At 38.0% G+C, this 16,474-nt stretch overlaps 1 protein-coding gene across 3 annotated transcripts in view; it reads left to right on the top strand.

The window, feature by feature from the left end:
• The window catches only part of IFT81 (intraflagellar transport 81), a 71,744-nt gene extending 58,583 nt beyond the window's left edge, over positions 1 to 13,161 (top strand). For 2 of the 3 annotated variants that reach the window (XM_036764375.1, XM_036764367.1), the window contains exons 15-19: positions 3,680 to 3,766; positions 4,262 to 4,333; positions 4,415 to 4,500; positions 8,606 to 8,651; positions 12,436 to 13,161. In XM_036764375.1, the coding sequence (XP_036620270.1) occupies positions 3,680 to 3,766; positions 4,262 to 4,333; positions 4,415 to 4,500; positions 8,606 to 8,651; positions 12,436 to 12,618 (474 nt within the window). In that variant the 3' untranslated portion in view covers positions 12,619 to 13,161. The remainder of the gene's footprint in view (positions 1 to 3,679; positions 3,767 to 4,261; positions 4,334 to 4,414; positions 4,501 to 8,605; positions 8,652 to 12,435) is intronic. The other variant, XM_036764383.1, reaches the window with a different exon arrangement.
• Positions 13,162 to 16,474: the final 3,313 nt, after the last annotated feature.

The raw sequence follows: 16,474 nt of genomic DNA, 5'->3' as shown, positions 1-16,474 counted from the left end.
GTGTGATATATGCCTTGAGGATATAACTCTAAAACTTATCATTAGAGTCATCAGTCTTTCAGTGACTAGATAGTGTCAGCTGCCAATATTAGGACTATTGAAGGTCCATGAAGCACAGCAAATTTAGGATAACTTTTATACCCTGCCATGCCCCGGACAAGTTTTAGTATGGGATAGATGGGTTATGCTTTAATAGTTAAACTCTACTAACTGTAGAAAATGGTCTCACTTGTTGGGGGTCCCCAGAATATGGCTGTTACAGTTGACCTATAGAGGATGACCCTATAGGCCTGCATCCTAAAGCCATAGCTCACAAGTCCCCATGTGAGGTGCTTTCTATTAGCAGTCAGCCAGTAGATACAGTTGGCCCTTAACAAAGGCATTTGCTAAGATAGCATTTTTTTTAAAAGTAGCACATGGCCAAGTCAACAACTGTGTCACCACAAAGCCTTGATGTCTTTTCTGTACACATGAAGTTGTCACAAAGCACAACCCTGGGTTCCCAAAACCTGCTCCTCCCCATAGTATAAAAGGGGATGTACTGCTAGGAAAAAGGGTTTTAAGGTATAGAAGGTCCTTTCTCCCACAGCTATGCTGCAGTCAGTGTAAATAGGAATCCCATGAAGCGGTCACATGCATTCGAATTTACACTATTAAAAGTTACAGTTATAGGAAATAGGCTGCATGAATAATAAAATAGAGTTGCTTATGTATCTGATGAAATGGCATTTGAAATTTCCTTTGCTGTTCTTTCCTATCTTTCTTGATCTCTGTTTATCTTGCTCTGGACCAGAGGGGCCAAACTTAGACAGAAGCAGATCCCTGCAGGCACAGTTCTGACAGCTGGTGGGCTGTGAGCAGAGGTATCAGACCAACAGTGCACCAGCCATGGGGTTTGGGCTGAGATGGCTGCCTTTGCCTCTTCATTTTGACCTTTTCTGACTCCTCTAACCTGACTTTAGGACAGCCTAAATTGGAACCTTAGAATTAGAGGGACTTTAGAGCTCACTTAATCTAACTTCTCCCCCTTTGTAAAAACCTTTTTCAACACCCTTAACAGTTAAGTATCCGGGCTTGTGTTCTCTCATCCCTCAGTTTACCTTGTGATTTATTTAACTGTTTGATGCTTTTAATCACCCTCTCCTCCTGGATACATTCTCTTCTCCTGGCCTCCATAACACTGCTCTCTCCTGGTTTTCCTCCTCCCTATCTGACCATTCTTTCTCAGTTTGCTTTGCTGGTTCATCATCCAGATCACACCCCTTAAACATGAGTACTCTCCAATGCTCCATCCTAAGCCCCCTACTCTTCTCTCTCCTTATCTTCTTGATAACCTCATCAGCTCTTGTGGGTTTAATTATCAGCTTTATGCCAGTGACTCCCAGATCTATTTATCCAGACCTCTTCTCACCCCTGAGCTTCAGTCCTGCATCACCAGCATCATTGTGTCTGTTGGATACATTGGTGTCCCATAGAAATCTCAAATTCAGCAGATTCAAAACAACTCATTATCCCCCCAAATTCCAGCTGTCTTCCATACTTCTTTCCTTCTGTCAAAGGTATCACTACTTTTCCAGTTTCCAAGTTCATAACCTTGTGACTCCTCACTCTCCCTCCACGTATCCTGGCAGTCGCCAAATCTGACCATTTCCTCCACAACATCTCTTGCTTCTCAGCCCTTCCCTTTGCTCACCCAGCCACCACCTTCGCTGAAGCAATCACCACCTCCTGCCCTCTGAGTGTCTCCCCAACTCGACTCTCCACAGACTGTTTCACTCTCATAGTCACTAAACTGTAGTGGCTTCATAATGCCTCAAATCAGATATCAAGTATTCTCTTTAGGTTTTAAAACCCTTGTCAATCTTGTCTCAGCCTATCATTCTAGACTCATTGTACAGTGCTCTCCCTCCCACTGCAGTCCAGCCAAAGTTGACTTCTCTCTTATACTAGATTCTGTCTCCTGCCTCCATGCCTTTGCTCTAGCTGTTCCCCCATGCCTGTGATGCCCTCCCTCCTCATCCCTGCCTCATATCATCCCCCTCTTCAAGATTGAGTTCCAGTACTACTTTTTCTGCCTTTTCCGATCTCTTCAGTTGCTAATTACCTCCTCAAGCTACCTTGTATTGAACTATTTAGCATTTATTTGTATTTATTCACATTCTGTTGACGACTGGATATATTTATTTATGTATGTCCATCTTGTCTCTCCCATTAGGTTCAGGTTGTTTCGTTCTTTTTTTGTTTGTTTGTTTCCCTAATGCCTAGCACAGCGCCTGACTCACATAGTTCTTGTTTAATAAATACTTGTTGGTTGGTTGGTTGATTAAATGTGGACTGCTATCTCTCCCCAATAGAGTGCAAACTTCTTAAGGGCAGGGACAGTTTTGGTTTTTTGTCTTTGTTTTTTCCAGAACCTAGTACAATGATTTGTACATGTTATACATTTAATAAATGTGCATTCAAGTGCATTGAACCACTATAGTTAAATACAAAATTTAAATTGAAGAAACATTTGAAATAACATATACAGGGTCATAGTATTATCCTTCTCGTTAACCTAGGAAAAAACATCTGAACAGGTCTCTGGTGTGCAAGTTATATATCCTATTTGTCTACTGTAATTTTATACATTCGTTATATGTGTGGTGCGTCACGTACTGAATCATATGCCTTAACAAATTTAAATGGTTAGAAATGTTATAGGAATGTCATTTTTTTTCTTTCTTTGAGTATTTCCATGGCCTTCTCTGTACATTGCCCCAGTCCCAAACTCCAGCAATATGGTGTTGCCTGCTTCTCCCTTATACAGAGATATAACTATGTCTCTAGTCAACTCAATTAATTTTTCTCTGGTGCCATTGAATCCCCTCTCAAGTCAGAGGAACAACTTCGCAATCTAAGTGTTTTCTTTTAAAGCTCCTCCCGTTTAAAGTAGCGTACAGTGCTACTTGTTTTACTAATGAGCTATTTGCACTCCTGATTTCTGTCTGCTACTGCTCAGTTTTTCCATCTGACTCCCAAGATCACAACTGTAGAGCTGGACAAGACCTTGAAGAGGGCATCTGATCCAGCCTCTTATTTTATGGGTGAGGAGTCTAAGCCAGAGATCACATAGAAAATAAAGGATCCGAGGCAGGATTTGAATTCAGGGCCACTTCATCACATTGTTGAATGGTATATGACTATTTTTTTTAATTCATGAGTTCTTCCTTCACTTAAAATGTATTCTATGAAGTAAAGTATGTTTTTACTAGTACTTAAAATCTATCCTAATGCATTCAAGTTGATATTTCTGTGGACCCCTCCCCTAAGACCCTAAATAACCTAGTATTTAATGATGCTTTTTTTCCTAGCATTGGTCTTTGTTGTACACATGATGAACTTACCAATTTTAAAGTATAAAATCTTTATGACTCTGTTGAGTAGAACAAGCCAATCAAATGTGATGGTTCTGAATAAACATAGAAACATTAGAAGAAAGTTTGTATGTTGTTTATTCACCTGATCTCTTAATATGCAACTTGAGTAGCTGCCTCATCTGTAATGATTCTCATATGTCCCTTTGGTTTACAAAAACAATTCTGAGTCTAAGGCTCAGTTACAGGATTAACGAGAGCAAGTACTGCTTTAAATGAATTCCGGTTTTCATTTTCACAGTTCTCTGCCCTTTTTCTACCAGGAACTGACACAGGAGTGTGAGGAAAAGAAATCACAGTATGACAGCTGTGCAGCAGGTCTAGAAAGTAATCGGTCCAAACTTGAGCAGGTGAGAAGAATGGTTTAACCACATAAATGTAATTAATGGCAGTAGCTCCTCCTGTTACAAAACACACCCTCCAGCAGCCTGTACTGTTGGCGGGCACATGTTCCTTTCATGGTCGGTCAGTCAGTGTGCTTGTTTGCCCAGGTCTTCCTGTGTTCACTGTTCTTTGCCACGTTGGGCCGGAATCCATTACCTGTGGAAGAGTCTTAGTCCAGCCAGCAGCCTTCTGAACCTTGACCTTTCTTCTCACTTTGATGTCAGTCTTTGCTTCATTGTTGTGTTCTGGAGTAAACCAACAGCTTTCTCCATAGTCATAGACCATGTGCACCTGGAAGTCCTTACACACAAAGATAGCATCTGTTGGTATTTTAGTTAAGTTAAAATCACTAAAGGAAAAATTGTTAGAGAATTATATTTTTTTAAGCTTCACTTAGTGAAACAAAAGGTTGTTTCTTTTTAACATGTTGAAGAATGCTGCTCATTCTTATCCCATTGTAGGAAGTTAGAGGGCTTCGGGAAGAATGTCTTCAAGAAGAAAGCCGATACCATTATACAAACTGCATGATTAAGGTAAGACAAGGGAAAATGAATTAGAAACTTTGGAGAGAGTTTTGGTCAGCGGTGTCTCCAAAGCTCTCTCTTTCCACTTAGAATCTAGAAGTACAGCTGCGGCGAGCAACTGATGAGATGAAAGCCTATGTCTCCTCTGATCAGCAGGAGAAGCGGAAGGCCATCAGGCAAGTACATCTCTTAGTCCCCAACAATTTCATTCTGATTGGCAGGATTTCTTCAACATAATTCAGGTAGAAAAATCTGTAGTTCGGAAATGGGTGTGTTCAGGTTTAAATTTCAAGGAATACTTTTTTGTTCCAGCATACTGTTCAATTCTCCTCAGTTCTCCATTCTGTTCAGTTAAAAAAATTAAATTCTACTGAATTGACCAATTGTTTTGTTGTGTAGTCCTAACCTAAAAATCACTGGAAAATTCTCATGTCCCAAATCATTCCACTTACAATACATACTTTAAAAAACTTCTCAGAGGAAAATTTAGATTGCAGATTTCATATTAGAAGCAAAAGCAATTATGCTCTAGGATTTGAAAACCTGCAAGTTTGGGATAAGGAGAAAAACACTGCCTTTGGAGTCAGAGGTCCACAGCCTTCCCCTGGCCCAGAGTGAATGCTTCATAAATGCTTCCTCTCTTCACTCACCTAGCCTGCTCTTGAAGATCTCCTGGTGCTGTATTCTCATCTGAGAAGACGGGACAAAAGACTCCTTAAGGTCCCCTCCAGATCTTATTCCTTAAAAGCGTGATAAGTCTCAAAGATAATTCAAGGGAATTTGTTTTAAAGTAGCATATTTCCAGCCCACCAAATGGTAGGTTTAAGTTGGAGTTGGACCAATTCAGGCAGCACCAAGGGAAATCACAGCCCCATGCAGCTTGTTGGGGATATCTTCTTAATACCATCACGATTCAAGCTTTGTTCTCCTTGCTGTGGATCCATCTTATCCCATGATCTAAAACCTTTTGGAAGCATAGAGCTTCGCTTCTTTGGACACAGCCCTTGTGAGCTAAGCCCCAATTGTCTGCTTGGCTATTGCTTTGTACCCCAGAAGTGGTTACACTTTCAACATTCAAAATTTATTGAGCATCTGCTGTGTGCAGTGCCCAATAAACCATGGTGAAGAATGAATGTAAGTGTCCAAATTCTAGTAGCCTTTGCAATGGCTTTGTTTAGCTTTTGATCGTGCTGGGAATACAGTATGATAAGCAAACCACAATATGAACACAAGCTGTTTTGTTTGTATTGTCAACAGAATAAGGTGGAGTTTTCACATCCTGAAAATAATTATTTTGCTTTGACCTTCCAGATTTGGAGTAAGGCTCTTTTACCTTCATCTATATAGCCACAATTTTGAAGTGATAGTTTTCTTAGAAAAATAATGGAATTAAGAAACAGGGCTTCTTTCCAAAATTTAAATATCTTTTCAATTTGTACAGGAATTTAAGAGGGACTCAAAGTATACTATTTATAAAACAGGCACTTTCCTAAGGCCACAACATATTGGACCGAAAATGTACTTATTCAGATGTCTTTATTGAATGTCAACTCAGCTCAAGTAAATCTACATGGTCAATGCTAAGGAATGCGAAAAGTTAATTTTGGCCTCTAAAAATAGAAAGTTTTTAAAAATTAAGTTACATTCCTTCCAATGTTGTCATTATAAATAGTAAAGAAGAAAACGTTACTGCTGAACTTTCTGATCAGTTTTCCAGTTAACATGCTTTGCTTCATTCCTTTATCATAATCACCTACCACTTCATTGGTTCCCCCCCCCAAAAAAAATAGTATTATGTCAAGAGCAGAATTATGTAGTAATGAGAACATTAAAACAAAGTGCAGTTAATCCTGCTATGGCTTCACCCATGTTTGTTTGAGTATTACTGAGAGACACTTCAAAAAAAATTCAACAATTTGTAGCTTTTTTTGGCACAACCACAGATAAAAGTGATTGGTTTGGTTTGAAATTTGTGTCTGGTGTCCCAGCTTTTATATTGAAAAAGGACATTCTTTGTTGTTGTTGTTGTTTGGAGAATTTTTGCCCTTTGAGAAACTGAAAAAATCTCCAATAATCAATGATAACAAGTCACTGTTGTTTCTTAGTATTTACAAAGTGCTTTCCCACAATAATTCCACAAGATAGGTCGTGCAGATGTTATAATTCTCATTTTTAGATGAAGAAACAGAAAAAGGTAAAGTGACTTGCCCAAAGTCACTGTAGTGAGGCTGCAAGTCAAACTCCGGTCTTGACTTTTCACTGTCCAAATTCAGACTTTTCATAGTTCTAACACAATCAGTGCATAGTTTTCATATAATCTTTACTCTCCAAGAATAGCTTTAACTGAGCTGTGGTCTAAAAATTGTCAAATTTAGCAATATTATTATAGTTGTCACTTAGTTTTAATCCAATAGATGGAAAATGAACCTACTAGACTTGTTGTTGCTTACTTCTGCACCTCCACCCCTAGTTATTACAGACCTTCTCAACGTGAAACAATTCTGAATTGGTTTTCCCAGTCTTTCCTTGAACTTTAGCACCCAACATGCCCTTGTTTACAATTTACAGAAGCAAAAATAAGGGTTGAGTTACTAACATTAACAGAGCACATACCATTGGAGCATGGACTGCGCCAACCTACACAGCTTTTTATAGCACATTATACTGTAGAAGCAGTAGAACTGGAAGTGTCCTACTGGGGATGAGGTAGAATATATAATTGTAATGGTTAGATGATACGGCATTCTGGCTCTGTTTGCCCTTGACTAATTCCTCCCTGATATTCATTCTGTCTACACGGTTTATCTTCATTCTTTGCTCTTCTGTCCTCAGCCCCTACTACAAGACCTTGTACATAGTAGGTACTTAATGAGTGCCTTTGATTGGTCCAGTATTTTGTATCCTGTTAGTTCTCACTGTTTCAACCAGGTCCACCTCTCCTTTTGTTAAATGGCCATCTCGCTTCTCCTAGGGCTGCTGTAGTCTTTCTTTTTTTTTATTCCCTAGATTGTTTTCTAAGTTTTGTTTTATTCAAAATACAATAACATACTCTTGAACAAAGATAGCAAAAACTCAACTATCGTAGTCTTCTGTTTATTCCAGACATGGGGCCCCAGTACCTGCCTTGTCTTCCAGGACATTTATCCCAACCCCACATCCTTTGTCTTTACCTCCTTTGCCCTTCCTACACCAGCCATTTTAAACCTCCCTGGCTGCCTCATCTTGTGATGAGCACATATTCAGTTATAATGGAACTTTTGTCTAGAAGCAGTTCAGTATATGCTTTGGACAGTGTCGATTCTTTGTTTAAATATAAATTGTTTTCAAATCTCTTTAAAATTATGAAGTGAGCAGAACCAGGAGATCATTATACATAATTACAGATACACGGTATCTGTAAGGACAAACTTTGATAGACTTGACTCCTGTCATCAACGCAAGGTTCAAAGACAGCTCCAAAAGACTCATGATGGAAAAAGCTTTGCACACCTAGAAAAAGAATCATGGCATCTAAATGCAGATTGAGGCAAACTTTTTGCTCTCTTTTTTTTCCTTCTTTTTTAGTTTTGTTTCTCCTTTCTCATGGTTCATTCCATTGGTTATAATTCTTCTTTACAACTGGACTATTATGTAAATAAGTTCATTGTGAAGGTATATGTAGAACCTACATTGGATTACATGCCATCTTGGTGGGAAGCGGGGAGGAGAGGGAGAGAAAATTTGGAGCCCAAAAACTTGTAAAACTGAGTGTTGTAAACTAAAAATAAAAAAATAAATTTATTAATAAAAAATTATGAAGTGACATTTACAGAAATGTGTTAATGTTGTCTTAAAAGAAGATTAAACAGAAACAGTATTTAACATATTCATTCTCTTAATTTTTCTGTGAGATGCATCGTGTTTTAGTGAATAGTAAAGGGCTTTTTGTTGAGTAGGTCACTTAGCCATTGGGAGCTCTGTAAGACTGCAGGATGGTCGAGCCAAGGATATATGGATTACTCCATAGAGGAAGTCTCTTCACTAGGAGTTCCCCACATCCATGAAATCACAAATTATTTGTAACTTTATTTTCCTTCTTAAATTACCATTTACTGGAACGAAACAAAGTTGAGAAAGGTAAAAGTAATTATGATTCTTAAAATACTATAAGGGGATACTACATTCCTCGCATAAGCACTGTAAACTACGTAGAACTTTGAGATAGAGAAGTTAATGTTATTGAGTTATATGAGTAAATTCTTTCAAATAAATTGAAGCTTACTTGTTATCTTGGCTCCTTAGGGAACAGTATACCAAGAATATTGCTGAACAAGAAAACCTTGGGAAGGTAAGAACACATCGTTCATTCAAAACCACCTGTCTACCAGTGTACAGACTATTAGTACTCGAATGGTGTTGTGATCCCTTGTGTAGAGAGTGCCATGTAGGATGCAGGCAAATGTTCTGTCCTTAGTTGATTTCCTTAAGGATTTCTTTAGCCTTCTGAATTTGTTTTTCATAATAGGGATTGTTTTGAAAAGATACTTAAATAGCTCTAATATCACATTCCTGGTAATAATCCAGTAAGACCCCCCCAAATAATGACAGAATGAACTTCCAGCTCAAATGACAATTCTTAATTATTTTACTAATCAGTCAACACAAATTATAAATAATCTAAAAACTGCATTGTTTACATTAGTTTCATCTTTCTTCCCCATCAAAACTTTATCAGAACTGCTGAAAATAATATTTACTCTGCTGGTAGAGGAATCATTAACCAAGAGATCAGTAGAAAAGATCTTGAAAATCAGGCCTTGAATGTAAGGATAACACTGTCAGCAGATTTCAGACCCTGTCATCATTAGAAATAATCTAAATGTATTAAAAAAAACCTCATAGATAACATTAAGAGTTAGCATGGGGAAATGGAGACGCTACTCAAATGAGAGTTTGGAGACAGGTTCTAGCCCAGCTCTGCCACCAATGGGCAGCATGGCCTTAGGCAAATCACTAACTGAAGCCTGGAGCTTCCCCTGTTTCCCTTCTCCTGCTGTTTCTTTTCTTCTAACTTCATGTTACGTAGTAAAGAATAATCCACGCTGACTGTCTAGGTTTCCTCACTGTGTAATTTACAATCAAATGTTGGCATTTGTGACTCATTAGCATGGTATTGACATGCTTGGGCACTGACAAGCTAAGAGTGCTGAGTTACAGTTTTCTTTGTCAAGTACTATTAGAGGATTCTAAATCCATGATTGAAATGTGTTGTAGTCTTCAACTTGTGTGGCATTTGAGTCTAGAAATGGTCATGTATTTAAAAACAAGATTTATTCATCCTTAGCTTACTTAAAACTTAAAATGAAATTGTTAGGCATCTAATATTTATACAGTTTAGTAGTCACTGCAAAAATATCCATGCTTGTGTTGGTTTCTTTCTGGCTTAAACAATCATTTACTTCAACTGAATCAACTTCTAAGAAATTAATGGCTCCAAAGATCAACATCAGAAATGGAAAATGGTTTCCACAACATCGATGTAGATGATAGAGCAGATATGATGGACCAATCTCCCTGTATAATTTGGGAATAAATTTCCTCAATAGTAATGTGGAAATGAAGGGGATCCCTTGAAAGCAGATTTTCTCCCTTGCCTTAGTTTGAGTTCCAGGTTATTTTTTCCCTCTTCATACTGACACTGTCATCCCTTCAGAGAAACAGAACAGCCTTTGTTATATTGAATAACAGGTGTTTTTAGCAAACTGTCAGTATCTGCTTGTAGTATCACTAGTACAGACTTACCCCTGCAAATTACCGTCCAGTATCTCTGGGATCCAGGGAATGGGTGCACATTTCACTGTTTGTGTGACCGGGAGCAAATCACTGAACTTCTCATGGCCTCTTCCATGAAATGAATATTGTAATACTTAGCCTGCCTTTGTCAGAGAAAAATGCTATTATAGAAATATGAGGAGTTATTATTACAACCAACATGCCTGAGACATGTTGCACACATCTTTTTCTAAATGTATTTTATCATTTTCTATTTTTGAAATTTCCCTTTTTTTCTTTGAAAAAATGTTATGTAAACAAAAATCGTTTTTAGTCTTCCAGTTCTTCTAGGCCTAAACTTAATTGGTTAGATACGATCTCAGAATTCTTCCTTGTTTTTCATTCTGGTGTTCATTCTGGTAACAAAGGATCTTTAACAAGAATTATTGTAGTAGAATTCAGCAAAGCAAAAATTGCTCCTCATTCACCAGTTAAGATACTTAGCCCAATACCTTATACACCTCTTAAAAGCATACGTCCCCTTCTAGGACACACCCACAGCAAAGCTGGTCTTTCCAAACAAGAAAGACACAGGGGTGCTCCAGAATCCTCTGGAGAGCTACATGGGCTTCAGCTAGCTGGTACTAAGACCACCCTAAGGATTTGGGAGGCACCATTTAAATCACTAAGTACTATTTCAAATAGGTCAAAAGTTAATTTTTTCCCATTCTAGAAGCCTTAGCTCACCTTCAGAACTTTGTTAGTCCCATCCTTCTTCAGTGTTCTCAAATTCTGACATCCTATGAAGAATTTTTAAAATAACTTTACAAGGACAAACAAAACAATTCTCATCCTCAAAAGACTTAGTGATAAAAAGATCTAACAAGTAAACTATTGCATAAAAAAGTTATATTCATCGTAAGTTCTTAGAAACAGCAGGGGTATGCAAATAAAAGCTTAACAGCCGTCTCTCAAAAAAAGGTACTCACGACACACTGCTAAGTTTAAACCTCACTAACATTTCTTAAGTCTAGTCAATGAACAAAACCGTAGATCAAGGCTTGGTTTGTAGTACTGGTGTTCACAACCACTTTGGTAGTCACCTTTCGTCATCCAGTTCAAGCTGGCTCCAGCACATCCAGGCACTGAGAAATGTTGTCACTGAAGCACCTTAAACTTATTTTTTTGTTTAAAACTATTTTTGCTAAGTACCATAAAATATAAATTTTAAGCAGTTTTACTAATAACCCTTCCTTAAACTGAGTTTATGTGCCAGTTGTTGTACAATAGTTTATGAAGTACATTAAAATTATATCTTCTTAATTCTTTCGTTTTGCTGTTTATAGTAACTATAGCTATGGGCCAAACCTAGTCTTTAATTTATTTGGTCCATGGGGCAAGAACTAAGAGGATATTCTAATTTGTACATCTAATGTCAAAACTGCAATATAGCTTTAAAATTTGTTAACAGGGTGCAGGAATCCAAAGGGTTTTGCATAAAGTAGATTTTTCACTATCATATTTTTTGTGTCCATCTCATTATCTGAGTTCCTATGTGCTCTTGGGGTTTATAATAGGTAATAGCATTAACCACTTTCCCATGGTGGGTGTTGGGTTTTTTTTTTCTGAAAGTATTGTTACTTTCTTGGAATATATTTATTTCTTAAACACTTTCTCTGTCTTTACAAATGTGTGTCCCTGTTTCTCCCGCTTTGTTCCTCAGATTTTTCTTCTATTTCTCTGTATATTTATTTCTGTATCTGGGTTTCTGTATCTACATCTCTGACCATTTCTCAGCTCTTTTTGTACCATCCCATCCCTCTCTTAACTGGACACAATCATGAAACAAGATGTATTTTGGTTGTTTTTATCATATACATGTTTTGATCCTTTGCTCTTAATGCAACTTTAGAATCATTTATTGAGTAACCGGTAACTTTAAAAACTGCCACTGGAACATTTTTAAGTTATTCCAGTCCTTGATAACAAAAGCAGTACGTATCAGGATTCTTTGCTTATCTACATATTTCCCTTTGTTACCTGTTATTAGACCTTTCCCTTTTTTCTAACAAAAGCTGTTTGGAGAATTTTCATTTTCTAGGCTCACATTGAATATTTCAAACTAAACCATAGAAATTCACCTATAAGCTATACTTTCTATCAACACTTTCATTTTTAAATTCATGATATCTCATTACAATTAAATTTGTTACTTATTTCAGTGATCTCAGTTTTGATGACTCCTAGGAGAGCCTGGGTAGAGTTTAGCCTGGTAGTCAAATGTGTGAAATTCAATATATTCTTGTGACTAAAAGTTGTTCTACTACTTAGATTCACTAGTCCTTGATATTTTATAACAGAAACTTCGGGAAAAACAAAAAACTGTACGAGAAAGCCATGGTCCCAACATGAAGCAAGCTAAAATGTGGCGTGACTTTGAGCAATTGATGGAGTGTAAGAAACAGTGCTTTCTGAAACAACAAAACCAAACCTCCATTGGTCAGGTAATTCAGGAGGGAGGCGAGGACCGACTGATTCTCTGAATTCATGTATAATCTCTTTGGGTTGATAATAGGTACTAGTGATAATCTTGTCCCCACGGTGTTTGTTGGGTTTTTTTTTACCTTAAAAAAATCTGTCACTTTTATCGAATATGTTGGTCACAAATTAGCTTTTCCCTAATGATTTTTCATGGAAAGTCATCTTAGGGCTTAGATTTGGAGCTTTGTTCAGTTTTTTTTTATTTAAAGGAATAGGCATTGTTTTTTCCTGTTTAACCATTAGTGATGTTTTCTGGTTTTATTACAACCTGGATATTTAAACGTGTGCCCATTAAGAAACATGTAGTTTTATAAAAAAGCACAATAACCCCAAACTCTTAATGTTTTTCTCAATCTTTTTTTTAACTTTAGAGGAGTCTTTTAGGAACTTTTCTCTCTTGTTTTGAAGAAATATTAATCTGAGGTTCATCAGTTTTCTTCAGTTTCTCTTCTGTTAAATATAAGTAAAATTAAATTTATTTTAATGTGTTAACAGTTTTGTTCTATTCATGTAACTTAAAGACCAATAAAACTTGTTCCAAGTACCATGACTGCTTCTTTTTTAAATGACAATAGGTACCAGTGTCAAGATGTCTCGTTTTAATAGTAGCTTTCCAAACTGTAGCATGAATGGAAATTAAGGAGTATTGTATGAAATCATAATTTAGAGCTAGCAAGGATCATTTAGTCCAACCTGCTAATCATATAAATGAGGAAGCCAGGGCAAGGAGAGGTAGTGTGATTGCCCCAAAAGTCACACAAGTCACAAGGACCAAGATTTAAAACAAGCTCTTCTGACTTCCAGTCTTGTGTTTGTCCACCACATCAAAGTCCTTGTCAAAAGTATTCCACAGTAAAGTGACCTCAGGAACGATTACTTTAAGGGACACAGCTGTTTATAAAAGTCAGCATCACCTGGTATACAAACAGTAGTAAATGGGATTCAGGAGTACAGGACTTTACTTCAGACCCAACTTCTGCCTCATTTGGGCGAGATAACTTGAAACTGTCTGTACTTCGGGTTTTCTCTGTAGATTTTGAGGCCTTCAAGGGAAAGGACTAATCATCGTCTGGTCTTTGATTTCATTTTTCATGTTTGCATCAACTCCTGTAAAACCTTTTGTCAATACTTTTGGGCATGTGCAGATTGAGCCGATTTTAGCAATCCTAAAGAATCATAAGTAATTAAAGCAAAAAGTGGGAAAAATTACTAATTTAAGAAAAACTGAGTTCAAATGCTGCCTCTGATGCTTACTGCTTATATGACTGTGGGCAAGTCATTTAACCTCCATTTTGTCATCTGTAAAATGAGCTGGGTTGGACTAACTGACCCTGTCTCCAGCCCTATGATCTCATAATACTTTTGGATTAGGTCAGTGTAAAGTCAGCACCTGAATTAAGCCCATGACTGAAGTGGTCTCCGTTAAAATGTTGGCATACACAGAAATGTACATTCTTGTGAATGCTGGTGAAAAACAATAGTTGACATTTATGTCGCACTTAAAAGTTTGCAAAATGTTTGCATGCACTTTCTCCTTCGACCCTCCCAACAGGCTTGTAGGAGAGTGACTATTATTACCCCACTTTGCAGGGGAGGACGCTCTTGCTCAGATTAAGTGACTTGCCTACATTCATAGAGCTAAGTGCCTGAGGCCAGGTTTGAACCCAAACCTCCGCAGATTATCCGGAGTCTTTGGTGTCACCATCACGTCAGTGCCTTGTCGAAAGTACTGTTTCCAGTGTGGTTTGGAGGTCTGTATTCTCTAATACAGAAAGTAGTGGGCTACATTTAAATCTGGACTTGAGGAAGTTTGGAAGCATCTTGATTATGTGTGATTCTAATAGCGACAATGGGAAGAGGAGATGAGATTCATAAGAACAAGGAGCCATGGTTTGGAGCTGTAGATACTACACCAGGGATACATCTTACTGGAATCTTTCTTAATAAGAAAGGAAATGTCCTACAAGTAAAATAATGCATGGGAAAAACCATTTGTAGTTTTATGAGAACTTCTACCTGATTACTTATTTTTGTACAGTTTTGATTACTGTTCTATGGCTATAACCCAACGGGTAAATTAAAAATCACACTAGGGCAGAAATAAACATGTCTTATTTTGTGAAGTGGAAACCTCTCAGGGTAGAAGCCGACATACATATGTAGATGGTGTGTGATCTGTGTTGGGATTTTTCACAGGGAGAAAATTATACGCCTTCAACTTAGTGACTGCTATGTTTTGTGTGTATATTTACACATATGACATGTGTATATATTCAGGACACACACACACACACACACTGTTGCCTTGTTGTGATATGACAGACAAGCTAGGTTTCCAAGGACCATGCCAATATAGGACAACCTCTAGCATGAAAGGCTGGAAAGGCTTTCATTACAGGCTCCATGACAGACCTTAAATCTTTCTCCATGGACCATTCTGGCTGAGTTAGGAGTCGTCATCACCAGGTTGGATCCAGGTGATGAATGTTTCAACCACAGCAACTCCAGAAGGCCAAGCATTAGTGGAGCTGCAGTCTATATTGATGGGGGATGGGGCAAGTGACCCACATCAGCAAAGTCATGAAGCCTTGAGGCACTGAATAGGAATCTGTATTGCCTGTGTGTATATATATCCATACGTACATACACATACATGCATGTATGTCTGTATTTAGTACTTTAAGGATCCATGTTGGATGGATGGGTGGATAGATAGGCAGGCAGGCAAATAGAGTATATTAAATAGAGATAGATTGATAAGCATTTATTAAGAACCTACTATGTACCAAATATTGTAGACAGATATTTTATACCTCCTAGTTAGGTAGGATATATAGACAGATCAACAAGCATTTATTAAGAACCTAATGTGCTCAGGGTATTGCCCTGGGAATACAAAGAAAGACAAAAATATAGTTCCTCCCCTCAAGGAGCTCAAAATCTAGCGGAGACAAAATGCAAACAACTATGCACATACAAGATATAGACATTATTAAAGGGAATTTCCTTGCTGGGAACTTCTTCCAGTGAAATCATAGACCCAAACCCTCCTTCCCCAAAAAAGAAAAAAATTAGTATTTGTGTGTGTGTGTTAAGGTTTGAGAAAAAATATTAAACCTTTGTTTAGGACTTGGATTGTGTCTCCTGATGCAGGATCTGGATGTGCTCGTTTGGCCCATTCTTTACTCAGTGTGGATCTTTTAGGGAAAAGTTGGTTTCGGTAATTGGATAGTTGTGGGAAGGTGAAAGGATCACAGATTCAGAGGCAGAAGGAGCTCTGGAAGCCCTCATTTTACAGATGAGGGACCTGAGGCACAGGGAGACATATGTAGCAGAATTGGGATAGGACTCCAGGTCTTCCTGACTCTGGGTCCAATGCCCTTCCCACTAAGCCCACCCGCTTTGTGCTGGCCCATGAAAGGGAGTCTCCATAGACTGTAGTACCCTGTTCCTTTTTGTGGGGGGTGGGGTTGGATATCTGAACCATATGAATAAATCAGTACTAGCAAAGAGGTAAAGTCCAGGACTTTTGTTCCCTCATATCCTAACTTTCATCCTTTGTGGCTACCCTGCCTTTAAGAGCCATATGGGTGATTCTCTCATCCCCAAGAGTTTGGCACTGCTGAGGAGCACTCCTTGCCTCTCCTCCCCAGAAGTGTAGTTTCCAGTCAGTCAGCAAGCACTTTTTAAATACCTACTGTGGGACCAGTTACTGCTCTAGGTGCCACAGATAGAATTTTTAAAACAAGACCCTGTCTTCAAGGAGCTTCCATTCCACAGGGGAGAAGTAAATATATATGCAAAATGATTTGAGGATCACTTTCCATGATTCTCTTATCTCTCCTAGAAGTTGGCGCT

The sequence above is a fragment of the Trichosurus vulpecula genome, chromosome 1 (assembly GCF_011100635.1).
Source record: "Trichosurus vulpecula isolate mTriVul1 chromosome 1, mTriVul1.pri, whole genome shotgun sequence".
NCBI lineage: Eukaryota > Metazoa > Chordata > Mammalia > Diprotodontia > Phalangeridae > Trichosurus > Trichosurus vulpecula.
Note: the sequence above shows the minus strand (reverse complement) of the source record. Positions and strands in the feature narration are given on the sequence as shown.